Raw genomic sequence first — 26540 nt, forward strand, 5'->3', positions numbered from 1 at the left:
AACTAGATAGCTACCTTACATAAGACTCTCATTATCGACAGTCATTCCATGTATTGCTTGTAAAGTGTTTGACTCCTCTCGCTGTGAAATGGGCCGATGCTACAGTAAACGCGCTGTTTGCCCGGCGGGCCGCACGATAGGGAAAAATTGATGTGTTCGTAGTTGACACAAAAGATTGAAGTAATGGTAAACAGATCTATGCATACCCTGATACTATGGTAATCTCCAACTTGCGTGCTGTTGCACCCTTCATCCCCCAACGGAATCAGCATCGTTCTTGCGGTTGCAGCCGAAACAGTATGTCTGCATCCTCAGATCTGGTTTGCGTGCCGTAGGGTGATTGATAGGGTATTCCTCTTTAGACCGTTTGTCGGACCAGGTGCCACGTGTGTATCCAAGTCATATGCGGCAATGCAACAAAGAACGCGACGGTCAGCAGCAACGAGATGTTGTAGAACGGAACTTAAAAGAATCCGGTCTTCGTCTCAACCAAGCAGTGTGGATGCGACTATCAAAGTCTCAATTAGCAGGGCTCTCAATACTGCCGATCTTCATCTTCACCCATAGCTCGGATCGTTCCACTGCGTCTCAGAATAGTAGGAGCTTCCATTCTTGTTGTTGCCTCCATTCAAGTCCAACTTGGCCATAAACTCGGGGGGTACGGTGGGAATGTATTTCCGCTCTCGTTCTTTGTTGACACCTCCGAATCCGGCACCGTAGGTGATGAGCATGTCCGTTGACGTTGGAAGTGAAAATGGCAGCATGTACGACGGGTCTAAGAGCAGCTCGTCCGGTGGCTCGTCCTTCTCGTCTTCTTCCGACATGCGCGAAGGCGCAGGCGATGGTTCGACAGGTTTATCGGAAGTAGGTCTGACAGGCGTGGTTGGTACGGATTCCGATGCTGGCGGCGGATTGGGCGACTTTGTGCGTGCGGCTTTACGATCAGCGGCAGCTTTTTGCAGATGTACAATGTACTTGGAAGCGCTTTTCGGAAGGCCTTTCTCGCCTACTTCGGGGCGGTAATATTTCGCGGTGTGTAGTAGCTGTTGGGGCGACAGACGTGTTAGCTGTTGTAGAGTACCCACGAGCGACTCTAGGTCTTCTCCGAGTGAAGAGAAGCATTGAAGCCATTGCAGAAGTTGCACCAGAGGCTCGAGATGCCGTTTAGCAGCGTCCGCGGTGTTCTCGCCGGTAGAAGTCATGGAGCCGTTCTCGTAATGTTCGGGTTGCCGGTTGTTGGAACGAGCCCAGTCTTCGAGCGTCGAGACGTTCATGCGTATTTGCATAGCTTTTGTCCGTGCAAGATACTTCCGGTTCGACATTATGCGGTTAAAGACTTCGGCAGAAAGCCAGTAAATGAGCTGCGATAGCACCTGCGCAGCAATGACAGAGTGCACATCGTACAGATCAAGGACGAACAGGGTGGATGACAGGAGAGAAGTGATGTTTCGCGGTGATGGCTGTGCTCTGCGCTTTGGAGATGGCGGTCGGAAGCGTTTCTCGAGGGGTTCTAATGGCTTTGCCTTGGGTTTGGAACGAAATATTTTCCATTCGTGTTGGAACTGTACGTCTTCGAAGCCAGGCATAGGCTCATGGTCGAGCATTGCCTGGTCCAAGTTCTTGTCCATCCTTCGCTCAGCGTCACGGATGATCAGGATGAAAATCTCATTGATAAGTTCTGCCATCTGCAGTTGAAACTCGGTAGTCGCACTCGTGAGCCCGCCGTCTTTCTTGAGGTAATGTAAAAGCAGTGTCGCATTGGACATCCAGAAGGCTAGCACAGTCATATCCCACTGATGCTTTTCTACAACGTCGTTTATCTTGTTCATGGCAGATACCAGCAGGGTCTCGAGAAGTTCCGGGTTCGCATGATAGTGTGCGTAGCGGGCACTCAGGAAGAGTATGTTTGCGGGAACTGGCTTTTGCGACGGAGAGCGCTGCGGCGTCATGTTTGTGATGATGATGTCCAGTATACGTTCCAGCTCGCTTTCTTGGAAGACAAACATCTGGTCGTTGAGACATCTGTCCCAGATGAACTCCTGCGCTTCTTCTTCTGGCTCTTCAGGTGACTCGGGCTGTTCGTCCAAGCCAAGGTTGCCGATGTCAACCTCGAGATTGAAAGCACTCTCCATCATCATGCGCCGTTTCAAGTCGTTCTCCTGCATTTCTTGCTCAAAGCGGTCCTGGGAGAATCCAGAGCTGTAGAAGTCGTCGCCAACACCGACGTTGCCAATCGCGTATCCGCTCTCGTGTAGATAGTCGGACAGCTCGGTGTTGGGCTCGACAAAATCGAAGGCGGTCCTTCCTCCAGAAGACTTGACATCAGTCGATGCGCCGTGGTCGAGCAGAAGTTTGACGATGGCCTTGTGCCGATTTGTCATGGCCCACATGAGCGGCGTCCAGCGATTCTTGTCCTGCATATCAACAGTTGCGCCCTGCTCGAGAAGTGTAGCTGCCACGTCCTCGTGTCCAAAACAGCTTGCGTAGACGAGTGGCGGCGTGCCTTCGGCGTCGACGCCGTTGATGTTGATGTATTCCCGCGTTTTCCCATCCAGCAGCCGCTTTACTCTTTCCAGCTCGCCATTCGAAGCGGCCAGTGTAAAAAGCCCCTGTAAAGCCTCTTTCTTTTCCTCGTGTGACAACTTGTCGTCGGCGACAACCTTGGCCTCGTCGCCTGCATTGTCGTTCTTGAGGCGCGCTTGGTGGGCCAGCATCTGCACTAGGCGACTATCGCTGTCTTCGAGCTGCTGCATGTCTTCGTCGCCAAACGTCGGGTCGTCGAGCGAGAGGTTGAAGCTGAGCGGGCGGGCGGGCATGGGGGTGGTGAGAAATTGCGACTGCCCTAGGCGACGTCAGCTCCTCGTGGTTCATTGCGCCTTCCCTATCCGACACTTACCCTGCCAGGCGTCGTAGATCTCGGTTTCCTCATTCATGATGGTGACAGGTCGCCTGTCATTGAGGGAAGTGGGCAGGTCCGAGGGGAGTTGTCGTGGCCTCATAGGTTCCCCAAGGTCGCCTGAATAGGCATGCTCGTGGTCGGGCGAGTCCATTGTGTGACATTGAATAGGGTGGATGTGGAAGGATGGTGTTTGCTATGACAGCGGCTACCTCTGCGGAAGATGCATGTGTCAAATGTCGAGGGATGCCCGGTCGCCTGTGGTGGGGCAGCTTCAGTCTAACAGTGGCGGGCAGGCAGAGGGTGCTATGGGGGCGAAAGTCGGTCGCAGTGGGAAATTGCGACTGGGCGTATTGCTGACCCGCCCGGCGGAGGTGGTAATAATGCAGCGTCGGTATGCAGATGATGCAGACGGCACTACTGGCCCTGAACCACGATGATGTCGCTACCAACGGCTCCAGCCCGAGGGCTAACGCGCAAGGCCGATCTTCCGCTATGCCAGATACAGCCGTCCCAACTTGCGCGGGGGGTGCTCGCCTGCCTGCCAGCCACACATGGTCCACGTTGATATTCGCTGCGGATGCATGCTTGGTTTTGGTTTCAGGGCGCGTTGGGCTGGGCAGGGAGACGTTACTTTTGCGTGCGGTGTGTTGGGCGCAAACTTCCGCTACAGCGAGCCCATGTCGATTATGACGTCTAAGAACAAGCGCGAAGTCTGAGCGCGCATCTTCGCAGTCCGTCTGCTGTGGCTGGAATGCCATCAGTAAGCACTCCACATGCGCGTCTGCTCCCTCTAGAACACTGGCATCAACAGCCTACCGGACTCTCTTCTACGCCCCTCCCGTCGCTCCCAACACTCCCGACGACCGCGCTCTTGACATGGCAGTCGCGCCCCGCTGATGCTGTGATGGATAGATCGAGCGCCTGGCGACTTTACTCTACACATTGATTCTCTACATCCCACCCAGAGCATGTCTTAGATCCCTGGCGGTTGCGAACATCGGAAAGACACAATGACTCGATCGGAAGGAGGCGGGCGCACGCAGCACTTCTCGCACATCTTTGCGCGTCTGCAGGAGCTGCAGAACTATGGCTGGGACACGGACATTGAGCCCTTCCACTCAGTAAGAGGCGTCGCATAGCCCAGGTTGTCGCTGCACCATGCTAACGTCGAATAGTCGTATGATAACTGGCATTTCTTCGGTTACGAGAAGCAAGCGCCCCGGCAGGATCGCCCTCCGTCAAGAGGAAGGAGCGCTGTAACCTCCCCCACCTCTTTCAAGCTGTCGCATTCGCCCGACTCCCTGACCCGAAGCCGCCCAACCATAACACGCACTCACCGCAGTTCGGGCTCAGATGCGAGCGCCTCTACCGTACAAACACATCGCACCAACACCACCGCCAAAGGTGTGGCAAGAGAAGGCCGGACCGTCGTATGCCGTGTCTCGCAGCAGACTCTGCGGCTCGAACGCGAGTTCCAGCTCGCCAAACTCGTCGTCAAGGAGTCGGATCCAGAGTGCAAGCACTTTGTTCGGCCTATAGAGTTTGTGAGGCTATCGACCAAAGCCGGCGAGGAGCCTCTTGTCGCCAGCATATTCGAAGCCCCCGGGCCCAACTACCTCAACGACTTGGTCAACTTCGGCCCCAATTTCTGGAAGGTTGGCGGTCATGGACAGAGTGGTCAATCAGATACTTCATTGCCCAACCGGGGGATACCTCTCCTCACCTTCCTCGACTTTGCCGTCGGATCAGTCGAGTGTCTGGAAATATTGCACCACGGCCACGAAATCGTCCATGGCGAAATTCGAGGCGATGCCTTCCATTTCGCTGAGAACGGGACAGTCAAGATGATCAATTTTGGATCGGGCGCACGATCTTTCGAGAACGGACTGACAAGCGCGGGTTGGAGTACCCTGTCAAAAGAGACTGGCATCGAATTGAAGTTGGCCTTCATATCCCCTGAACAGACTGGTAGAATGCCCGCTGAACCCGACACAAGAACCGACATCTACAGTCTTGGCATTCTCTTCTACACGATGCTCTGCGGGCAGACGCCATTCGAAGGCGCTACGGCTCTCGATGTCATGCAAAACGTCATTAGCAAGCGAATTCCTCCAATTTCTTCCAGACGACTAGACATCCCAGAGGCTCTGTCTGAGATCATCCAACGTATGACGCAGCGCAATATTGAGGAGAGATACCACTCTACTTCAGGCTTGAAATTCGATCTCTTTCGTATTCGCGAGCTTCTTTACGATGGAGATGTAGAAGGATTGAAGGCCTTCCATGTAGGCACCAAGGACATCAGTTGCTTCTTCAACTTGCCCCTCAAACTAATCGGGCGTGAGAAAGAGCGCAAGACTATAGTGGACGTGATAGAGCGCGTAGCGAGACATCGTCGGAGTAACGTCAAAGCGTTGCAGAGCCTGAGCTCAGGTTCCTCCTTTTCAGATCAACGACGAGACCTGCAATTTGACGACATCATTTCCGAAAGCACTAGCTCCAGAGGCTCCGACAGCAGGCTCAACAGCGTTTCGGCAGATGGCCCTGTATTCATGGAAAGCGCTCGGTCGATGCAACAGGGCTCCCAAGATAGTGTGGCACAATCAGAATCATCAACGGCTGAAGGAAGTGTGGACAGTCGGCCCCAACTGCAATCCGCGAGCCGAGGCCGTTCCAACAATAGCATTGAAAGCACCGGACTCTATTCTCGCAGCCACCAATCCAACGATGGCCTAAGAACTCTAGCCAGCACGCGAAAACTAAGGCGCAAGGCGCGATGTGAGGTAATAGCCATCGCCGGTGCCACCGGGTTGGGTAAATCTCGTCTCGTGCAGAGCGTACAGAGCACAGCAAGGAGCACTGGCTACTTCGCTATGGCTAAATTTGATCCCGCCAAGAAAGCACCATTTGACCCCATTCTTAGGCTGATGTCTTCTTTCTTCCGCCAAATATGGTAAGTCTCTTTGAGGACTACTCTCAATGCTCGCAATTGTACTAACGTTAGCCAGTATGTACAGTCATATTAGACATTCCTGTTCCCCTACAGCAGCTACTAACTCATATCTCTCTGTCTAGTCAGCGAGGCGGACGTAACGACGGAATTCCACCAGAGATTGCGCCATTACCTCAGGAACAGTGGAGTTTGGGCGGTGCTACGAACCTACCTTGATCTACCGGAATGGCTCTTGAACACGAACGGAAAGAGTCCGCAACAGAAGGACACGGAGCCCACCAAGGATCTGACTCGACGGGCATCATCTCCTGCCGTTCACTGCGGATCAGCTGGACATACTGCCGAGGCTTGGCTACGAAGCGGAGGTGCTTCGAAATCTTCCAGATTCATGAATGTCTTCATAGATGTTCTACGACTCCTGGCAATGCACAAGCTCTGCACATGGAGTTTGGAAGATGTTCAGTATGCCGATCCCGAAAGCGCTGAGCTGATTCATCACATCGTGCAAGCCAAAATTCCGCTTGTTCTTATGCTCACATACAGCGACGAAGAGACTCTACCCCGAGAACTCACCCCACTACTGCGTCACGCTACCAGAGTACAGCTTCTTCCTTTTGTAGAGGCCCAGACGGCCGACTACGTGGCTGAGACGCTCCACCGGGACCATCAGTATATCCTTCCTCTAGTAGCGGTAATTCAGGAAAAGTCTCGAGGCAACCTCTTCTATATACGCGAGATACTAGACACTTGCTATCGGAAACGCTGCGTGTACTACGAGTGGCGGGAGAACACCTGGGTTTTCGACCTAGACAAAGTCTTCGCCGTTTTCGAGAGTCCAGAGTATGGATCATCCGTTACGACTGACTTTATAGCAAAGCGGTTGACAGAATTACCATCTTCCAGTAGGAAGCTTTTGGCGTGGGCATCCCTCCTGGGTGGCACGTTCTCGTTCGAACTTCTGAAGAAGCTCCTTCAGCCTACAAACAAGCCCGCAGCTCATGGGAGGTTACCACTTTTCGAGAGAGACGAGTGTGCCGTCACAGCTCTCGATGCAGCATTGAAAGCCTACGTACTCATGCCTGCCGAACAAGATGCTCGATTCAGATTCAGTCACGATCGGTACCTTACAGCGGCTATGAACTCCCTCGACAAGGAATGGGATACACAGTTGATGCACTTCACCATTGCCAAGATGATAACTTCCGGCGAGGAGTACAACGACGACTCAACTTCAGGTTCCAAGGCGTTGTACATGCAGAGTCGCCACATCTGTCTCGCTGCAGAACTGATCAAGACCAAGGAAACAGTGCGAGCTCCATTCCGTGATATGCTGTATCAAGCTGGAGAAACTGCATGCGAGTCGGGTGCGCGATCAACTGGCATCTACTACTTCGCACACAGCCTCATGCTTCTGCAAGACGATCCATGGGACGACAATAGGCCAGACGTATCCTACCAAGAGACGTTGCAACTCTTTGTGCGCTCGGCAGAATGCTATTGGCACCAGGGCATGTTCGATGAGGCTCTTAGCTTGATCCGGACCACCTTCCAGCATGCCCGCGATCCCTGCGATATGGCTAGTTCGTTCATTCTACAGTCTAGGGTGTTCGCTATTCGCGGCGACAGTTTCGGGTAAGTAATGTTCCATATCCCTTCCGTGCATGCGCCTGGAGCAGGTTTCACTCTTGCAAGATAGCATGACCTTTGAAACTTGCATGTGTACCTGTCGCCTTTCATCACTGCAACTATCGCGACAGTCAGCTAACGACATCACTATCTATAGTGCGTTCCAGGCTCTCAAAGACTGTTTGTCTTTGCTCAATTCCCCTATTCCTCCGACAACATGGGAGGCATGCGATGCTCAGTTTCAGCAGATATATGGCACGCTTCAGAACATCGATAAGGAAGAACTGCTCAAGCGGCGTCCATCTCCTAATGACCGTGTCCTGATGACTATTGGGCCTGTCTTCATCGAACTCCTTAGTGCGGCGTTCTGGTCGAACAGCCTGCTTTTCTATCAGGCGACGCTGAAGCTCATCACCGTCCATCTCGAAAAGGGTACCATGTCACAGGTTGCCCTTGCATATGTGCATCTGGGCACTGTTGCAGGCGGTCGTTTCGGAATGACGAATTTCGCAGTCGACATGGGCGCGATTGCAAAGCGAATCTTTCAGATGGTAAGTTCTGGCTATACGAAGTGCACGTGAGATATATGCTGACTTCATACCTCTACCTCTGCAGTTTCCTGAAGACTACTACACCCTGGGACGAGGTCAAACTTTGCAGCCAATGTTTCTGGGTCACTTGGAAGCGCCTGTAGGCGATCTGATATCGAGCTTAGAAGCAGCCTTGCAGGCTTCACTAACTGCTGGCGATCGCATCCTCACACTTCTAAATCTTGGTGTACAGGCTCACTTTAGGGTCATGGCTTCATACGACGTCGCAGAATTGGAAGCCTGGATTGAAGAAACACCGCTCGATATGCGAAACTGGCAGAAAGACATGCGTGGAGGAGTTTTTCTCATGGCTGCTCGTCAATATGCAAGAGCGCTCCAGGGAAAGACTGACTCAAGCAACGCTCTTTCCCTCCTCTCGGACCACGATCACAATGAGGTCGAGTACATTGAGTTCCTCGAAAATACGGCCAGCAATCCCAAGCGTCCCAAGTCTATATATCTTGCGACCAAACTTCCGTTGTTGGTACTCTATGGTCATCATTCGGATGCGGTGGCTCTTGGGGAGATGCTACTTCCGATGCTGAGCAGTCTCTGGTCAGAAAGACTCAATTACTCGGTCCGATACTACTTATCGTTAGCATACATGGCTGTTCTTCGAGAGAAGCCCGCTCATAGCCGGAGAGACGAGATGGTAAAACACGTTCATGAGACCCTCAAATTGCTCGAGACATGTTGCACCACCACTGGTGTCAACTACCGGGGCTGGATACATCTTCTCACTGCCGTCCTCGGGGATGTTAATGCCGATCCGCAATCCGCGCTGGAGAATTATGAGGCAGCCATGGAGCATAGCGAACGTTACGAGTTTGCATTGGACGAAGCGTTTGCTCTCGAGCTCTACACTGGATGGTTGGTAGACAAGAAGGCCTACCGGGCGGCCCGACATTCTTTGAAAGACTGCATCTCGGTATATCGGAGGATGTCAGCATACGGAAAAGCAAGTCACTTCGCGAGTCGGTATGAGTGGCTAGTGCGTAGCGGCGCCTCGCTCACGACAGTGGACCAAGCTGTACAAACCTCCCTCGTAGATACGGGTAACACGGCCTTCAGACTTGAGCAAAATGATCATGATCAATTTCTGGGCGCGGAGACTGCAGTCGATCGAACACAGAACTGGATTGTCCCGGAAACACGGCGCCAAGAGTCTGCTCCAGCTCTACACAACGGTCTCTCGGCTGTCGGTCTGGACATGCTAGACCTATCCTCAATCTTGGAGTCGAGTCAAGTCTTGTCTAGCGAGCTCGTCGTCGATAAATTGATGGCGAAGATGAGTACCATTTTGCTCGAATCTACGGGCGGTACTTTGTGCGGCATAGTGATTGAAGACTCACAAATTGAATGGTCGATCGCATGCGTTGCCACCAACGAGCCTGACAACGACAGTGGTGTCTCTTCCGGCGTCACATCCTTCCCTGCCAGTCAACCTTTAGATACTGTGGACGATGTTGTTGCGCGGCAAGTGACGCTCTACACACTCCGCTTCCGAGAGATAGTCTTCGTCCAGAACCTACTAGAAGACGACCGCTTCTCCAACGTTTCTGACGCCTACCTTCAACGGAATCCCGAGGGGAAAGCAGTCATCTGTATCCCGATTCTGCACAGCGATCACCTTCTTGGTTCAATATACGTCGAGGGCCCGCCGAATTCGTTTACCGAACGCAACACCCAGGTTCTTCGGTTACTGGTGAATCAAATTTCCATCTCCTTAGCTAATGCACTGCTTTTCAAAGAGGTGGAAAGAGTATCCGCAAGCAACGAAGCCATGCTTGAAATGCAGAAACGCGCTTTGTCACAGGCGCGGGCAGCAGAGATCAAGGCGAAAGAGGCTGAAGCTATAGCTGTGCGTAACATGAAGCTGAAAGAAGAAGCCGCGAAGGCAAAGAGTTTGTTCCTGGCCAACGTGTCGCACGAGTTGCGTACTCCCTTGAACGGCGTGATCGGTATGTCTGAGCTGTTGAAGGCTTCACCGCTAAACTCGGAACAAACCGGATACGCCGATTCAATTCGTGTCTGCGCCGATACGCTGCTCTCGATCATTAACGACCTTCTGGATTACTCCAAGCTCGAGGCTGGCAAGATGAATGTCTTGGAGATGCCCATTTCATTGAGCGAAACAATTGCGGAAGTAGTCCGCGCTTTGGCCTACACGAACGCTGAAAGAGGCCTCAAAACCATTGAGCAATTGCATCTGGATCCAGAGATGCTCGTCATGGGCGACCCTGTTCGACTGCATCAGATTCTCATGAACTTGCTGTCCAACAGCTACAAGTTCACGCCACGAGGATCTGTCACTGTCCGCGCTGTTGTTGACCAAGAGACAGACGACTGGGCAGATGTGACATGCAGCGTTATAGATACTGGCATTGGTATTCCAGACGAACAGAAGCAGAAATTGTTCCTTCCTTTCTCGCAGATAGAGTCCAGCTCTGCTAGAAGCTACGGCGGCACTGGCCTTGGTCTGAGTATCTGCAAAGCCCTCATAGAGAACGTTATGCATGGTACAGTACGTCTCGACAGCCAACCCGGCCAAGGTACTACAGTCACATTTTCGTTGCGATTCAAGAAAGTGCCGAAAGCGCAAGCAGGCAGTCAGCAGCAAAGGACACGAGAGCCAGACCCTATGGCTAGGTTCTCAAGCCAGGAAAATAACGGCCATGAGCAACTGTCGGGTTCCTGCATCGATCTTTCTACGATACCCAGACGAGAACTACGGGTCTGCATCGCGGAAGACAACTTGATCAACCAGCGCATCGCAATCAGCTTCGTGCAAAAGCTTGGCTTCAAATGCGACGCTTATCTCGACGGATACAAGACTATCGACGCTCTTGAGCGTGCTTCGGAGAATGGTCGCCCCTTCCATCTTATTCTCATGGATGTGCAAATGCCGCATTGTGATGGCTACGAAGGTAAGGATTGCTACTCGCGCCTTGGCTAGCACATGAATACTGACTATGTATAGCTACGAAACTGATCCGCAAGCATCCCAATCCCGAGATTCGAAATGTACTCATCATTGCCATGACCGCTTCCGCTATCCAAGGAGACCGCGAGAAGTGCCTGGAATCCGGTAAGTTCTGGCAGCTTGCTCTACGTTTGAAACATACGCTGACCTAGTAGGTATGAACAATTACCTCGCGAAACCGGTTCGCGCGCAGACGCTCAAAGCGCTACTGGACTCGTACCTGAACAAGAACAAGGAGGTGGAGGAAATCCCCAATCTTGCGATCGAGGCGAAGAAGTTGGTCAAACAAGCATTGAACGAAGCTGAAGCGCTGCCTGATGTCACGAGTGGACACAAGGATCTCGAGAAAGACGTGCAGAATGGAAATGCTGCAGAAGAAGGGACGAAGCTGGAAAGGCCGTCCAGCGTTCGTATGAGCACCACCCAACACATATTACCCAACGGCAAGACGGAGCCTGTGCCGCCTTCCGAGTAAACCGCATTTTCTTGGCCAATTTAAGGATTGACTGGTGGATGTTTTGCGGCTTTTCGAGTTCCCGTTCGCGTTGTTATAGGCCGGTCGTTCTTGCATCGTATGGCGTTACGCTCACTGAAGGAAACCATAGGGGACTTCCTTCGTGTTCCAGGTACATCGTAGCATTCTCGCCGGCAGCGCTTGATGATCGAATATTCGCTGTAGTGCGAATTTGAATATACCCGTTCGGTCGGTTCATCGTGTTGACTCAATCTTCTTCCTGTCAAAGCTTCACCGTGCGGGGTTACAATACGATGCAATGACGGCCCAGCACGCACACTCTCAGAACAGACAGTTCGACGCGTAAGCTCGCAGCACGAGCAACCTCACGGCATCATTGTGCTCGCCGGATCATCGGCCAAAGCACGACTTGGCGTCAGCTCCCTAGCCAGCGTGTCGCCGTCCCCACTTTAATTAACGCCGAAAAATGCCGCGCACCCTGCGGCGCAGTGACTGAACCACGAAGTGGCTCATGAAGTGGCTCAACAAAGCGGTGGCACAGTCGCTGCCAATAGATCGTCACTAGAGTCAGCGTTCCGCGACACAACTTTTACACCTTATACAACACCGGTGGTGAGGATGAGTCTGCCCTCGCAGATCTGCATGTCAGAAAAGGGCTTGCGTCACCCCCTTCCCCCTTCTCGGCTAACGGGATGTGCGTCAATTGGGCGTGGGCGTCTGGGTTAGCCGGCATCCACGGTTGAGTTTGTTGGCAGAGGGTTGAGTCTGTGGCCTTTCTTCCTGGTTTCTGGTTTTTTCTCTTTCATGGGTTTCACCTCTTTCACCATACGTATGCTCTAGGAACTGAATATTCACAACGATACGCTTGATCTCACCTCTATTGTTCTATTTAGACTAATCCTTATCTTGACTACTCCACGAAAAGACAACTGGGTTGAATATGGACACAGACGCCATGACACGACCATCTCTAGAATCCAAGCGGCATCACACCTTCGGCCTCCATCGCAGCAGAAGCCACCTGTCTAGCAAACCATCCTCTCCACACCTCTTCGAAGGCACCGACGCTGTACTCCAAAAACGCAAGGTTGCTCTCCAAAAAGTCATAGATACGCACCACGCTCTCGAACTGAAATACGGCCACGTCGCAACACCAACGAGTACCACCAGCGAACGACCGACTTCATCATCTTCCTCGATCTCCTACGACCCTTTCACAACAGACTTCGGCGACCTATCTATACCCGACGCTGAAGTGCGCACTTTCCGCTACCTGCTTTACAGATGGGACCACGACAGCTACACGCTCGACCCGGAATTTGACAAGGCGATTGAGAGACGAAGAGAGCGCTTCGAAGAAGCGGCGATAAAGCATTTCATCAGCCGAGTCGCGCTGTGGGATGCCAGTGGGCAGGAGCAACAGACCCAGTCACGAAGCGTGTTCTCAATTTTTGGCAGGCGAAGGAGATCGCGGGCGAAGAGCGATGCGAGTAGGATGCTGGGAATCGCGGAGACGGCGAATGAGGATCCTGGCTTAGACGCGTTGAAGGAGGTTACTACGAGAGAGGGGTTGGCGCAACTACTATTGACGTTATTGGCAAAGGATGATGCGCCAGCAACCACGAGATTGAGAGAGGAGTGTAAGCAGGCGATACATGAGTGGTATCAGGTGAAGATCATTACAGATGGGTCGAGTGACAGTTGAGAAGAGGTGTCTTTTCATTGTCTGGTTCAACGTCGTAAAAGCTGTGGCTATCAGACATCCAGATATACTGCATCGGTAATAAATCATGGCTTTCGGGTTAGAGAAACGTAAATTTGTGCAGACGCGACGAAGTTCAGTGTTCTTGTGCTTGCTGTACCCCAGTGATGTCATCAGCACTATCCGAATGGTTCCGCTTCCGATCGGAACCAGTCCCGTCACCCATCTCAAGCTGTTGTGAAACGAACTCACAAACACGGCTACGTTCCATCAAATATGCCTTTCCTCCACGTCGGCTACAAACGCTTTCACTACACCGACTTGAAACCACAAGATGGCAAGACACGCGAAACACTCATCTTCATGCATGGGCTGGGCTCTTCGCAGAATTACTATCAGCCAGTAACGCAGAGCTTGGTCGCGAATGGATTCCGCTGCATTACCTTTGACAATACAGGGGCTGGTCGATCGACGTACACATTTGTCGAGCAGAGCATTGAGACGCTAGGAGAAGATGTGATTGGGATTCTGGACGCGCTCACCGTCGACAAGGCTGTGTTCGTTGGGCACAGCATGGGAGGGTACGTCAGCAACCTCTCGGGCAGAAAGAAGCCTTGGAAGACGCGACTGCAACGAACACGACAACTGACACGTCTCTAGCATCGTCGGCGCACACCTTGCGGCTGAGCGAAGTGACCGCATTGTAGCAGCTATTCTGATCGGCCCTGTATATCCCAACCCTGAGGCAGGCCCCCGCTTTCACGAACGGATAGAAACCGTTGCAAAAGACGGTATGCAGCCCATGGCAGACAGCATCCCACATGCTGCAGTCGGGAAGAACGCGTCTCCACTGGTCAAAGCGATGATCCGCGAGTTATTGCTATCACAGGATCCAGCGGGTTATATTTCCAACTGTCGAGTCATTATCAATGCAAAGCCGCCTCAGTACAGCAAGATCAGCGTGCCAGTACTCATCCTCGCTGGTGAGGAGGACAAGAGCGCACCGCTTGAAGGGTGCAAGAAGATGTTCGAGGAGATTGGCAGCAGCGAGAAGAGGCTGGCCGTTATGGAAGGAGTTGGGCACTGGCACTGTCTTGAGTCTTTTGACGAAGTTGCGGAATTCATTGAGGGGTTTTACGACGAGATGCTATAGGCAATTCGTACTGGTTATTTCCGAACGACCCGCGGAACGGGGCACGCACTCACGGAACTGTAGGGTAGTGGAGAAGTTCTGTGTTCGTTTCATCGCACAGGCCCGTTTACCTGCGAGTCAAAAGGGAGGAATGGTACCTGCCAAGTCATACCGCCTTTCTGTGATGCCTCGCACTGAGTTCACAGTGTGCGCATTGTGCCTGCGTGGTGGAGTTGAAGAGGGGTTCGTGAGGATACCACGTGCGAGCCGATCTTCCAGACGACCCTTGCGATGACTAGCTTAGCGACAAAAAAGCTGCAATGCAGACTCATCTCCGCGTGCGAGTAGGACGCAATTGGTGGTGTTGTGCTGCCGCATGACATAGCCATTGGCGGCGTCCCTGGCCCGATCAGCTGCATCATCTGCATTGGATGTGGCCTTGGCGCATGGGTTCCACCCTCCAAAGAGCGTTTGCAGCGGATAACTGTAAGCAGTAAGGCAGCGGGCCGCGCACCCACAAGACATATATGTGGGAGTAAAGACTTTTCCAGTCTCTAATTCGTGTCAAAGGGCTGTGGTAGGAGTGATGTATTTTAAGGTGGTGGTTCAGGGTTCTGCGCCGGTACCCGCCGCAGTGGTTTGGTGTAATCTTCCCTGACGCCCCTCTCAGCAATGCCCACGACGCCATGCGCAGCGCTTCATTTGGCATCCTTTACTTTTCAGGCTCGACATTTCCGCGTGCGCTTGCCTGAGTCGAGCGTGGGTCATCTTGGCCCGATGTCGCTGGCCTGTCGTTCTTTGATTTGATTCGGTCCTTCCCGCCGTCCGTGCTGCACTCCCAAGGTTGTGCCGGATCGACTTGTCGGTAGACGAGGCTGCCACTCGCGTCTATTCGACATGGCCTCGCGCCCTCCTTCCCTTATCACGAGCCAACCCGAAGTGATCAGCGTCCGAAGCTGTGTGTGTGGCCTCTCACGCGCTACCACATCATCGCTGGCATGTGAAAGCCGACGACATCATACTTGAATGTTTTGTCCTCTGCCCCCCATGTGCGACTCTGATTGTGACATATTTAGTGCATCTGTCATGCTCCGTCTCGAACGCACGGAAGCTAGCGAAATCCTTCTCCAGTTTAATCGCGCCGCTAGTCTTTTCACGCGCCTAGTCTATTCAGGCCCCGGAAATCGAGTCCTGGGAGGCGGTGAACTCCCAACCCTTTTCGTAGAGGTGCCCACGCGCTCGGCTCAAACTCGTCAAGAGATCGTGCATGCCGTGCGTCTCGCTGCATGCTGGCAGGGTCTGGGCCAACCAACGGCCAAGATCGACATTTGGGACGTTTTGATCTCTTCTTTATATACTAGGCTCTAGTTTCCCTCCTACTGACCGCGGTTGATTCAATAGTCCTCCAGGCGGGTCCCGCGGTTCGTCACTTGACTGACCCAACAATTACTGGCGTCACATAGCCCGCCTGTGATTCCAGATTTCATTCTCTTATACCGCTTGTGTGTGCCGTTCGCGCGAGGAATCCAAATCTGTGTGTTTCGGTGTTGGCACTGGCTGCTGGTATGGGCTTTTACCCCTTGAGCACAGAACCTTCCTATTCCGATACTGATATCCGACCTAGACGAGTACCGAAATTATTCACCACTAAGACAATATTACCGATTCAATATCCTTTGAGACACCTCACATCTACGTCACTCCCCGTTCTCGATCTTTGATAGATCGGCGATGAATCGAATTGATAGTGTTGCGGGTTCCTATCTACCCAAAATACCCAGCCAAGAACCACTGTGCAACAACAACACTGCTCGGCATAGCAAACATCACAGGAATAAAGTCGAATCGATCTCCTCTTTCCGGGTTGCAGACATGGAGCCACGACGACCAGTCTCAGAGCAGCGCTCACGACCATTACGACAACAGTCAACCACATCATCAGAAAACTCAAACAGCAGATCGAAGAGCCGTGGCCATGGCTCAAAGCCCTCATCGCGACGCACTTCCTGTACTATCGTGGATCCCTCAAGACCTGCGCGCCATTACCGAGTGAAGAGTTTCCAAACACCCCCCGCCACCACAACCAGCCAAGATGTCGACGACGTTCTCGCTCTGCACTTCCGCAGCTGCAGCATCTTCTCAAATCCATCCTATCAGTCAAATTCCGGTCTTCCAAGCCCGGCAATGTCTCACGGTGACGCATTCGGGTTTCCCAGCGCAGCAACGCGTTTCAGCTCAGACAGTCTACGCGTAGTGGAAGAAACATCGATGCCCCGCCAAAGCGAAGACACAATCGACGCAGAAAAGACCAACACAACCATGCACTGGACGTCGCCATGCACGCGAAAACGCGAGTACGAAAGAATCGACAAAGCCAACAGCGGTCTACGAGGCTTCTTCCGCAAAGTAACACCGCGATGTGTCTCAGGCCCGCAAGAGAAGTTCTACGAGAAAGATCAGTCGGATGCTGGATCTGTGCGACGCTATCGCATGGATGATTTGGATGACGCGCACATGAATGAGAAGGACAGTGCGCGGCCGCGGACGAGTCCTACACCCAGGCCAAACTCGAGACCTGGCGTGAAGAAGCGGTGGACGTGCTTCTAGGTGTAAAGAGCAGAGAAAGAGTGAAAGAGAGCAAGAGTGACATTACGCAGCAACGATTTTGGCATATTTTCGCGCAGCATTGAGAACAGGCGTTTGCTATATCACGATACCCACGGCATGTTTGTTTTTGCGAGCTTATTGCTTTTGAATCAGAGAGAACGCATTATACCAATACGTCCATAGAGTAGAATTTTGTCATAATTTATAGTTTTGCATTGATCTCGTAACAGTCTTGCTGGTGTAGTGAATGAGCATGCAACAGGCGGTGAGCATTGCGTCATGGCATCGCATTTCTTCATGGATTGGGTATTTGATGCGCGATATACAAGAAGACGTGCAGCGTAAGTGAATTGAATGGTGATCATTGATATAATTAAATGCGTATCTATAACTTGGACTCCTCTTTGACTGTGCCAATCTTGAGCTTGGGTGCGTACTTCTTCAATACGCTCTCGTTGTGGTACTGTGTCTTGGTCAGCAAATCCAAACTTCATGTGCGATAAGGCGCTTTCGATGATCAAATCAAGGGTCCAGTCTGCCATGATTCCGCTGGTACCGAGCACCGAGTACCATCAGCGCGGCGGTACCAAGACCAAGCGCGCAACAGCAAATCCAGCCCTGGGAAGACCGCGCGTAACGAATCGTCCCAGAAATTCCTTCCCTCTCGCCTTCCATATGTATTGGCTATAACGTACCTTCCAGAACTGCTTGCTAGCATCCTTTCCACCGACTCTCTTCAGGATCTTAGCGCCACCTGGGTGCTCATCCACGAACGAGTCCATCTTGTATACATCGTTGTCGACTATTATGTACAGTCCCTTCTCGACTGTGTTGTGCTCGGCGACTTGCTTGGTGGTGAGAGACTCGGACATGGTGGGCTTATGGACGCGTTTCGGCGGTGGAGGCGGCGCGACGGCAACGGAGGGTTTGGTGGAGGTACGTCGGCGTTTGAAATGTGTGAGGAGGTCGCGACGGTCGCGTTTAGCTACGGAATTTTGCAGGATTTGTCGGTGAAGGACTGGCGAGTATGGCTATGGTGATGCGATAGAAGTGATCACGGGCGGAGTCTGGGGTTGATCTAGTAGTAGCTCGGGTTGCGGCTCGGTCGTGGAATGCTATAATGTGGAGGTATGCCGAGGTTGATGAATTGCGCTAAAGCTGCGCGTGGTAAGCTGGGTTGCGGAGATTGTGATTGGTGCTGACACGTCATTCCTTCCTCCCTTATCGACCATCAATCTTCCAAGGCCGTTGTTCCTTCCCCAGGCCTGGAAATCACCTGGGTAGACATCGCGGCGGCGGTGAGCCTCGCAGGTAGTACCCATGGATTTCGCAAACTCTATCGCCACATGCTGCACCGTCCGTCAAAGCAGCGAGTGCCTCAAGCTGAATTAGCACACGTTATGTTTTGAAGAAGGTTCTATTGCGCTTCGTCTCAAGGCGCAGTTTCTTCCTGCTCAACCTTGGTACTGATCGGGCCGATACCAGTGGAATTGTATACTCGACACCATTCATTCGATCTCTGCGCTTAGTCGCTTGGTCTACCACTACAATAACATGCGATTAAAGGGGTACAGCGAATCACAGCGTATGAAGAGCAAAGCCGCAGAGTCCCTCTCATCTTCTCAGATGTAAAATGGGGACTAGGCAGAGACTGTGTCCGGAGTAAGGATTTTTCATACGCTTCTGCCTCTCTGAAGCTACTGGTATAATTTAAACCACATCACCTACCACTTACCTTTCCAAATAGCTTGTGTATCTCCCAAGCACGCGACAAGTCGACTGCACTATCCCTCAAGGACTGTATTCCTCAGTCATACGACATGATGTCAACGAAGCATACTGAAGCCCCTGTGCGCAACGCAGGGGTAGAATCACGCCTTCTTCAGCTACCCGGCGAGCTTCGCAACAAGATCTTCGAATACGCACTCACCATCGATGAAGGAATCTATTATCGCGAGGACAAACTGGGTGTGGGTTGGTTGTGTCTCCATCCTCAAACATTTGAAGAACACGTAGAAAGACTGAGCGAAATCCCCGCACCAGTAGGTCGTGTTCAAGAGTCAGATGATGACGCTCCCATGAGGAAGCGACGAAAAATTTCAGAGACGAATCTGACTACCAACAAGCCAGTGTCAGACACCAAGAAGACGATACACCAAGGGCCGGTCAGAGTGAATGGACACGTGGTCGCCAACCAACTCCAGTTTGTCAACAAGAAGCTTCGAAGCGAGACCAAAGCGTTGGTCATTCGCCACAACGATATACACATCCGGGGTCCGCCGAACCATCTCACCAAATTCTTCAATAGCGTCGTGGGAAAGAGAAGACTATGGATTCAAAAGATCCACCAGAAAGTCACAGATTACCGCTTTGAGGATCTATATGGTCTCCAAATCGACGCAGAAATGCATCCCCGCTTTCTGATAGAGTGTCATAGCAGGAGCACTGAAGGCTGGGCGGAATTTTATTCTCTCGCTACTCGTGCAGCAAGTGGGACGCCGAATATTGTCTTCAGTTGGTAGTACCAAGAGCGCTTTTGTACGGGCAGATTGCCAAGATCATCAGAATGGACCCGCTACTAGCATGAGCTAGGCTGTTCTTCTAAGATTAAGATTTGGACAAGGTTGTGGTTCGGCCTCTTCGCGAAGATGGCATTGAACGAAAGGAGCTGATGCCAGGTTTGCGAGATAGGGTCGAAGACTTGCTACCTATGGCTAAAGACTGGTTTGAGAAGGGGTATTAGAGCCACGGAGATTGGACAGCATGCTTGCAGCATACAAAGGCGGATGGAGGGACCGACAGCGCAGTGTTTTGGGTTTAATAGCTCACGGACTACAATGATACGATTTAAGCTCTACAATGCTACGTTCTAAATGCAAATTGCTACAGTATGTGCACGCGCTTCGACTCTACAGTCACCCCGTGAAGTGCATCTATGCCGCAGGGCTAGCAACCGAAGTTGTGAGCGGGCCGCTCTCAATGTACGTTCCCGAGAAGAACCAGTCTTCAGCGCCCGTTCCATCGTTACCCTGGCGGGGCAGACGAAGGACACCAAGATGCCAGTCAGCACCATTGGAAGAAGTGCTGGTGGAGAACGGTCCAGCAGTCTTGGTGAGCGTGCTGTTGCCGGTAGAGTGCCAGAAGGTGACTTGGTTCTAGAGATTGGTGTACAAAGTCAGTACATGCTTCATGTCAATTTTCACGGAATGTGACGTACGGAGGAGAAGTTGATCTCGTAAGCTACGTTGTGCCACTCGTCGGCCTTGAGCTCAACCTTCCACTTGCTTTGGCCACCCACCATCCATTGCCTGCAATGCGGTTAGCACAACCCCCGGATTGAGTCCATGTATTTGGGTCAGCTCACAAGTTGGTGTTGCTAGTGCCAGACTCTCCGTTGACCCATCCGTACTTCAGTTCCGTGAAATGGCTCTCGAAGAAACAGATCTGGTGTTCATTCGTCGCACTTGGAACGTTGGTAGTAGACCTCTTGATCGAGAAATGGTAGTATACCGTGCCCTGGTTGATAGCAGCCTTCGTCTGGGGGATGAGCTCTGTCCTCCACATGTCGCTGTTCCACTTGGCCGTGTTATCGATCGTGATCTTAGCACCTTGCTTGCTGCCAGTATCGCCAGAGTTCTTGTAGTTCGGTGACAGATTTACGTATTTGGTGGTCGCGCCTGAGCCGTGGATGTAGTACTGATAGTCTGGCAGAGAAAGAGGCGAGCATCAGCTGTGTTCGCTGTGTAGCTTGACTGCAGCACTTACTGCCCACTTGGTTTGCCCATGACCATTTATCCAGATCGGAGGAAGTTGTCATGTCGTTGAAGCGACCATCCCACAGAATTGTGCCTATCTCTAGTCAATAACATGTAAATGCGATATGTGAGCTGACGAACCTGCGGACACGGCGCTCACAAGCGCGTTGATGATAGCTGCCTTTCCGAACATGTTGACGACTGAAAGTGAAAGGGTCCTCGTTTGGAGAGGCTGTGACGACTGACAGTTGAGATATCGACAGCTGAGCTGTTCATGACGCTATATAAAGACCGCCTCAAGCCAATGCTTAAAGTATCTCAACCCGAACCTGGAGGTGAGGCGTCCGTTTCGTGCTTAGAGCGCTGCACATCAATATCGGGGAAAAGGCACATGTCCGGCATTCTACATTGAGTATGTGCTCAATGTGCGCTGCGTGACCACTGTTCTCAATCAATCTATATGTTTTCGCCGCCTTTTCACATATAGTTGTGGACCTAGTAACGGCCAAACGGTCCGGGACACATTGCGCCTTGTCTCAGCCAGACGCGGAGATGGCGACCCGGTTTTCGTCACCGCGTCCGCGGCACATGGTTCGATGCCGGCGAGTTAAGTCCATACAGGTACGAGATGGTGACGGGCTTGTTAATGGAGGAAGGCCGATCTGGCAGGGTGTCGAGATTAAGCTACATTAAGCCGAGGCCTACCCCACAACTAGTGCGAGCTAAAAAGCTTCGAATGGCGAGTCTGTCAGCAATTTCGTGTGGTGACATGAACTTAAGGTCTGTCGCTAAGTGTAACTGTTTCTGGAGATATGTGAATGGATGCCTTTGGCATGACATTGGTTTCGGCGCGGGCGCACTTGCCGTGCCGCATCTTCCGAGATCTACCAAGGGGACCGAGAAGAAGAACGCCAACACCTCGATGCCTATCGCCGCAAGAAGTCTCGCAACAAGAGGCTGTCATCCACATCGAAAGAGCTTTCCAGTCTTGCGGATCTCTTACTCATGTCCAGTTCCAAGGCTTTCCTACTAGTAGCTGGTTTCCCAACCCCACCTGGGCACGATACATCAACCGTCGATTATCGACATGCGTGCCTGACCCTACGCAGTCGCGGCAGTCTCAGTTTTCCTCGCAGACGAGAATCTACCGCAGCTTCTGTCCCTTCGCGCAGCCGAAATGTGATGCAAGAAATTTCGCGCCAAATCAGTGGCGAGGCCACCTCCGTTTGGTGTGGACATATTCTTGGTCGTCGTCGTGAAGTTGTGACCTTGGTCGTGGGGTCAAATGTGTCCCAAATTCTGAACGAGTTGAGAGATTCGAGGGGATAGTACACGGTAATGGCTGCAAGAAGTACCGCACTAGCTGCCGCCCTGGGGTCCAGTACCCGGATATCTAGCCAACGGTGAAGCAAGTGTCCACGGGTCTGTTACTTCGACTAGTGGTGGCACGACTCGCGCTGGTGAGTACAGCTGCTAGGCCAGCCGGACCAGTCGTCATATGTTAGACGTCGCATGGAGTGATTTAATCTGGTACCAGGCTTTAACCAAGGGGAGAGGCTCGAGAAAGTATTGCGCGGCGATGGCCGCAAGGAGAACCGCAGCAGCTGCGACCCAGGTGTAAGCGGAGATGCGGCTTCCCGCTTGGGGAGAGGACGCTAAGGAAGTGGTGTTGTCTTTTCGAAGTTGATTCTCCGAGCTGCGCCTGTGAGGGCTGGATGGAACGCGAGTCATGTCACCAGCCGTGGGCACTTCGATTCATCGCTGGAGAATCAACGAGACTTTACCTGGCGTTTGAAAAGCATTTCAGAGTTGTTTGCAGCGCGAAGGCCTCCCTTCCATAACACCGCTGTTGGTACTAGCCGCTCAGGGATTAGTGTCTATTGGTCTCATGCCGTCGTGCACACGGTGGCCTCTTACACCCCACATGGACTGAGGCACAGCAAAAACTGCGCTACGATGAATGTCGTTCCCAATCGTGCCATGAGGTTCCGCCCTTGCTGTCTCACTTTAACTGTTGATCATGAATGTCGAAAGATGCATCGCGCTACACAATGAGATATTGCGCCACGGTTGGGTCAGCTCAGGTCGCAGTCCAGAGTCTCTCGAAGCCACCTGCAAGACATGGTTCGACACCTTTGGCGATGATGCCGAGGCTGTTCGTTCCCAGCTTTCGCCTGATCTTGTTCGGTTTCTCCAAGAAGCTCGAGTTATTGGTTATTCTGAAAGTGTAGTCGATCTATCCTTCTTCTACTGGCTACAAAATCTCGCTTCGCCAAACTTCATGTTTGAGCAAGCGGAAGATTGGTCAGACGATGGAGAAGATGGCAATCTTTTGGTTCTCTACGAGATGAACAACTTCTCGGGTCACTGGTGCGGACTGGTGTAAGTTGAATCAGACAGCCGCATACTGTCTTGATCCGGAATGTGCTAATCTTGTCGTACAGATATGATCAAGAAGCAAACCTCTGTATCTTGAGCCCAAGCATCCATGACGCAGATGAGGTCTTTGAACAGAAAGTGTGGTACCCATTGGAAACCGCTCTGGAGTTCTGGTTGGGCCAGATTCGGAAAGGGAAGATCGTTGCTGCGCCCAAAGCTATACACGAAAAATCTGGCAATGAGCGCTACGACCCTTGGGAGTTTATCCCGTACAGCAAATCCATGCTGGAAGAGAATGTGGAGGCTTTCAATCGTCTAGTAGAAACTATCGAAACTCGGATGCCTTCCACGGCCGAGCACGCAGAAGCTGAACAAGTTGTACATGGGCTGGTCGAAGAGAGCATACTTCAAAGCATGAGTCTTCCCCATAACTTCACTTACGATTTCCTCCGACAAGCACGACGCCCACGCTTCCGAAACATAGCCCCAGGTCTCGAAGTAACTACCTCCATATTCTCCGATCAGCCATTCGGTTCTTATCTCTCGTCTACCTCCGACCGGCCTCCTATCCTCCTATTTCGCTTCAATCCCAACACTGTCACTGGCGAAGAAATAGATAATCCATTCCCTGGATTCGACCGTATGAGAACCCATACTGTGGGCCTATATCTTGTCCCACATTGGGAGACGACCGCCGAGGACGAATGTAGGTTGATTTTACCTTTTGGTATTGGAGCAAATGGTTATGCAAGGAGGACTGATGGCAGCAAGTTTGGGAGAAAAAAGGGTGGTGAAGACAGCCATGTAGATTTGTATCGTCCTGGATATCAGCCGCTTGAGGAGCCGCATGATCATAGTCTTGTCGATGTGTTGAAGAGCTGGACGGGTATGGTGGAGAGAGGCGATTGGCAAATTGATGAGAATGGAGTTGCAGGTGGAATGGATGTATGGAGAGAGGCGGATAGCAAGGAGAAATGGGCCGCGTATGTGATTCCGAGGGCTGTACAGGGGGTAGAGAGGTAGATAGCTATGGTGAAGTATGAGAGCTTCCAGAGGTAGAGCAACTAAAGCAACACGAAGCTACAATCGCGCCGCGGAACTTTTCACTCTTCAAGCCTCAAGTAATAAACGCCTACGAGATAGCAAGCTGTAGAGGGAAACGGAGGTTTATACTATTCGGAAAAGCCTCATTGGTTACCTATTTCTACTGGAAAAGGCTCTCGAGGTGGCGTCGCACCATTCTCAATTCTTTGTCTTCGTTCTCTACTCGATATCCCGGACCTTCCCAGCAACCAGGATTCCACCATGCATCTTCCCAAAGATCTATAGCATGCTGCCAGATGATCTTGAGGCGCTGTCCCTGAGACGATGCGCTCTTGCTAAAGTCATCCAAATAGCCCCTGTCGAACTTAACCTGAGATGCCTTACAAACTCTCGGACCTCGCAAGATCTCGGTGTCTTGTCCATCTTGTGCAGGCTTCGGACGCCCAAGCTTAATCTTGAAGCTGTTGTACTTGAAGTCCAAGCCCGCAGTCTCCGAGTAAAGTTGCCTGTTCGCATACTTGAGCATGTTGAACTCAACGTAGCGCTTGACAGGAGACGGTGTTTCGAGTGCACCGAGATTTTCCGAGTGCCGCACAACCTGCCGGGGTGCTTCCGGCGAGTGAAGGTAGAGCGGAGTTGGTGAAGAGAGCGCGAGCTCGTATATTTCTGGAATAGCATAGTTAGCGCATGACCAGTGCACCATTCAACGTCGACGTAGGAACGATAAATCACTCCAGAGCTCCGACTTACTGTTTCATAGTTCACCCGGGAGTTTGAGCAGGGGCGATTCCGTGGACATGTTGTTAAATTCGTCTGCTTGTACCGTACTTCTGCTGGGTAAACTAGAGTAACGTCTTCGAGTCGAAATTAAGTACCAGGCGCAGAGTTCTGTAGAGAATGGGTGGGTTTAGATTCTGCTTGGAGAGGAGAGGAGCACTCGAGGGGTGGAAGTGGGATGCTTTAAAGGGATGAGCCACTAGAGACTTTAGGTGAAAAAGGTCACTGCATTCAACTCATCCACAATACTATCGAGTGAGTACTCTCTCGTAAATTGAAACGCTCTGGATCGCGCTTTGCCTCTGTTGAAGTGGTTAGCCTCACGTTGACAACACTGTTGGGTCGGATCGTATCGATCGCGAGTTTCACTCACGAGCGTTCACTATTTGTAACCCTCTACTACATATACAAGGGCTTCCTCCCTTCTACATAACAACCACATCACAACTCTTCTTGATCTACAAATACTCACGAATCCACCAATCACTCAACCCCTACCAACGTAATCTGCTCCCCAAATCTTCTACCAACGCGGAAAGCATGCCAATTAGGTCGAACATGTTTTCAGATTTCATCTGGTCGTTTATGTCGAAACCGGAAGCTGTAAAACCAGCGACCAAGAGCCGCCTCTTCCTTCTTCCTCCCGAGCTCCGGAACGTTATCTACGAATACGTCCTAACCACACCAGACGCAACGCTAAAGTACACGACAAACGACACCTCCGGCCACAAACAGCTCAATCAGCTACAGTATGTCAATAAACAGCTACACCAGGAGTGCGCACACCTTGAGTTAAAGTTCAATACTACCATCACGATCTCTACCCGGGCCGAAGGCAAGACCACTGCCACCGAACAATTCTTTGCGCTTCTCGCATCACTTCCAGAAGAGAAACACAAATGGCTCCGAACTGTGGCTCTGCAAAATACCGACGCTGATGTGAACGAGTACTTGACGCAAAGGAATAATCCAGGCAAAAGGGTCCTCACACAGATCGACAACCAAGCCAACATGTGTCGACTAGCGAAACTGTGCAGACAGATGCCATATATTACCGTGGAACACAAATGGTCAATGTTCAGCGCCAAAGTGCTGAAGACAGCCTCTAATGGACCTGTCGAACCTCTCATGGTAATCGCACTTGGGGTTGCCTTATCAGAGCATCTCTTGGGTGACTCAAGGACCGAACTCTGGCCTATGGAACCGAACACCAGACCAGTCATAGAAAAAGGGGTGGAGATCGTACGAGGATGGAACATGTTTGATATAAAGGGCGGGATGTCGCAACCATTACATGAGAGTTTACGGGCGGATAATTTGCACTTCTTCCCCATGGAAGATATCCTAGAATCGGAAGAAGTCCCCGTACGCACAGGAACTCACTTCAACAATAAAGGGGAAGATCTTGCGCCGATATGGAGAGCGGCGATAAGGAAGTGGGTAGCGGAGGGACTATAAGGGATTTTTTTTGCTAGATCATGTCTACTTTGTAGACGAAATAACCCACGAGAAGACGCAGGTGGATGGGCAGTTACGTGCATTCATATACCTCATCCATGTAATTCGCATCGGTGATGCTGTCCTTTGAGGGTGACGAGTGTAAACTCGCGATAGGTGT

At 51.8% G+C, this 26540-nt stretch overlaps 10 protein-coding genes across 10 annotated transcripts; 6 read left to right on the top strand and 4 right to left on the bottom strand.

Annotated features, from left to right (window-relative positions):
- Positions 1-557: 557 nt before the first annotated feature.
- On the bottom strand, positions 558-3050 carry J4E85_003772 (uncharacterized protein; the record flags this gene model as incomplete). The annotated part of the gene is made up of 2 exons (XM_051468038.1): positions 558-2842; positions 2897-3050. The coding sequence occupies 2 exons, from the start codon at positions 3048-3050 to the stop codon at positions 558-560; spliced, it is 2439 nt and encodes an 812-aa protein (XP_051327630.1).
- Positions 3051-3909: 859 nt separating this feature from the next.
- On the top strand, positions 3910-11526 carry J4E85_003773 (uncharacterized protein; the record flags this gene model as incomplete). The annotated part of the gene is made up of 7 exons (XM_051468039.1): positions 3910-4020; positions 4075-5852; positions 6036-7484; positions 7636-8029; positions 8094-10995; positions 11049-11156; positions 11207-11526. The coding sequence occupies 7 exons, from the start codon at positions 3910-3912 to the stop codon at positions 11524-11526; spliced, it is 7062 nt and encodes a 2353-aa protein (XP_051327631.1).
- Positions 11527-12481: 955 nt separating this feature from the next.
- Positions 12482-13231, top strand: J4E85_003774 (uncharacterized protein; the record flags this gene model as incomplete). The annotated part of the gene is made up of 2 exons (XM_051468040.1): positions 12482-13166; positions 13212-13231. The coding sequence occupies 2 exons, from the start codon at positions 12482-12484 to the stop codon at positions 13229-13231; spliced, it is 705 nt and encodes a 234-aa protein (XP_051327632.1).
- Positions 13232-13504: 273 nt separating this feature from the next.
- On the top strand, positions 13505-14381 carry J4E85_003775 (uncharacterized protein; the record flags this gene model as incomplete). The annotated part of the gene is made up of 2 exons (XM_051468041.1): positions 13505-13809; positions 13889-14381. The coding sequence occupies 2 exons, from the start codon at positions 13505-13507 to the stop codon at positions 14379-14381; spliced, it is 798 nt and encodes a 265-aa protein (XP_051327633.1).
- Positions 14382-16544: 2163 nt separating this feature from the next.
- J4E85_003776 (uncharacterized protein) lies at positions 16545-16967 on the top strand (the record flags this gene model as incomplete). The annotated part of the gene is made up of 1 exon (XM_051468042.1): positions 16545-16967. One exon carries the CDS (start codon positions 16545-16547, stop codon positions 16965-16967), a length of 423 nt encoding a protein of 140 aa, XP_051327634.1.
- Positions 16968-17352: 385 nt separating this feature from the next.
- Positions 17353-17839, bottom strand: J4E85_003777 (uncharacterized protein; the record flags this gene model as incomplete). Its single annotated transcript, XM_051468043.1, has 2 exons — positions 17353-17430; positions 17663-17839. 2 exons carry the CDS (start codon positions 17837-17839, stop codon positions 17353-17355), a joined length of 255 nt encoding a protein of 84 aa, XP_051327635.1.
- Positions 17840-19900: 2061 nt separating this feature from the next.
- On the bottom strand, positions 19901-20915 carry J4E85_003778 (uncharacterized protein; the record flags this gene model as incomplete). The annotated part of the gene is made up of 5 exons (XM_051468044.1): positions 19901-20122; positions 20185-20275; positions 20332-20671; positions 20733-20816; positions 20864-20915. 5 exons carry the CDS (start codon positions 20913-20915, stop codon positions 19901-19903), a joined length of 789 nt encoding a protein of 262 aa, XP_051327636.1.
- Positions 20916-22742: 1827 nt separating this feature from the next.
- On the top strand, positions 22743-24124 carry J4E85_003779 (uncharacterized protein; the record flags this gene model as incomplete). Its single annotated transcript, XM_051468045.1, has 2 exons — positions 22743-23104; positions 23167-24124. The coding sequence occupies 2 exons, from the start codon at positions 22743-22745 to the stop codon at positions 24122-24124; spliced, it is 1320 nt and encodes a 439-aa protein (XP_051327637.1).
- A 181-nt stretch (positions 24125-24305) lies between these two features.
- J4E85_003780 (uncharacterized protein) lies at positions 24306-24944 on the bottom strand (the record flags this gene model as incomplete). Its single annotated transcript, XM_051468046.1, has 2 exons — positions 24306-24811; positions 24911-24944. The coding sequence occupies 2 exons, from the start codon at positions 24942-24944 to the stop codon at positions 24306-24308; spliced, it is 540 nt and encodes a 179-aa protein (XP_051327638.1).
- Positions 24945-25480: 536 nt separating this feature from the next.
- J4E85_003781 (uncharacterized protein) lies at positions 25481-26380 on the top strand (the record flags this gene model as incomplete). Its single annotated transcript, XM_051468047.1, has 1 exon — positions 25481-26380. One exon carries the CDS (start codon positions 25481-25483, stop codon positions 26378-26380), a length of 900 nt encoding a protein of 299 aa, XP_051327639.1.
- Positions 26381-26540: the final 160 nt, after the last annotated feature.

Source organism: Alternaria conjuncta (assembly GCF_024043145.1).
Source record: "Alternaria conjuncta strain BMP 0040 chromosome Unknown scaffold_5, whole genome shotgun sequence".
In the NCBI taxonomy this organism is placed as follows: Eukaryota; Fungi; Ascomycota; class Dothideomycetes; order Pleosporales; family Pleosporaceae; genus Alternaria; species Alternaria conjuncta.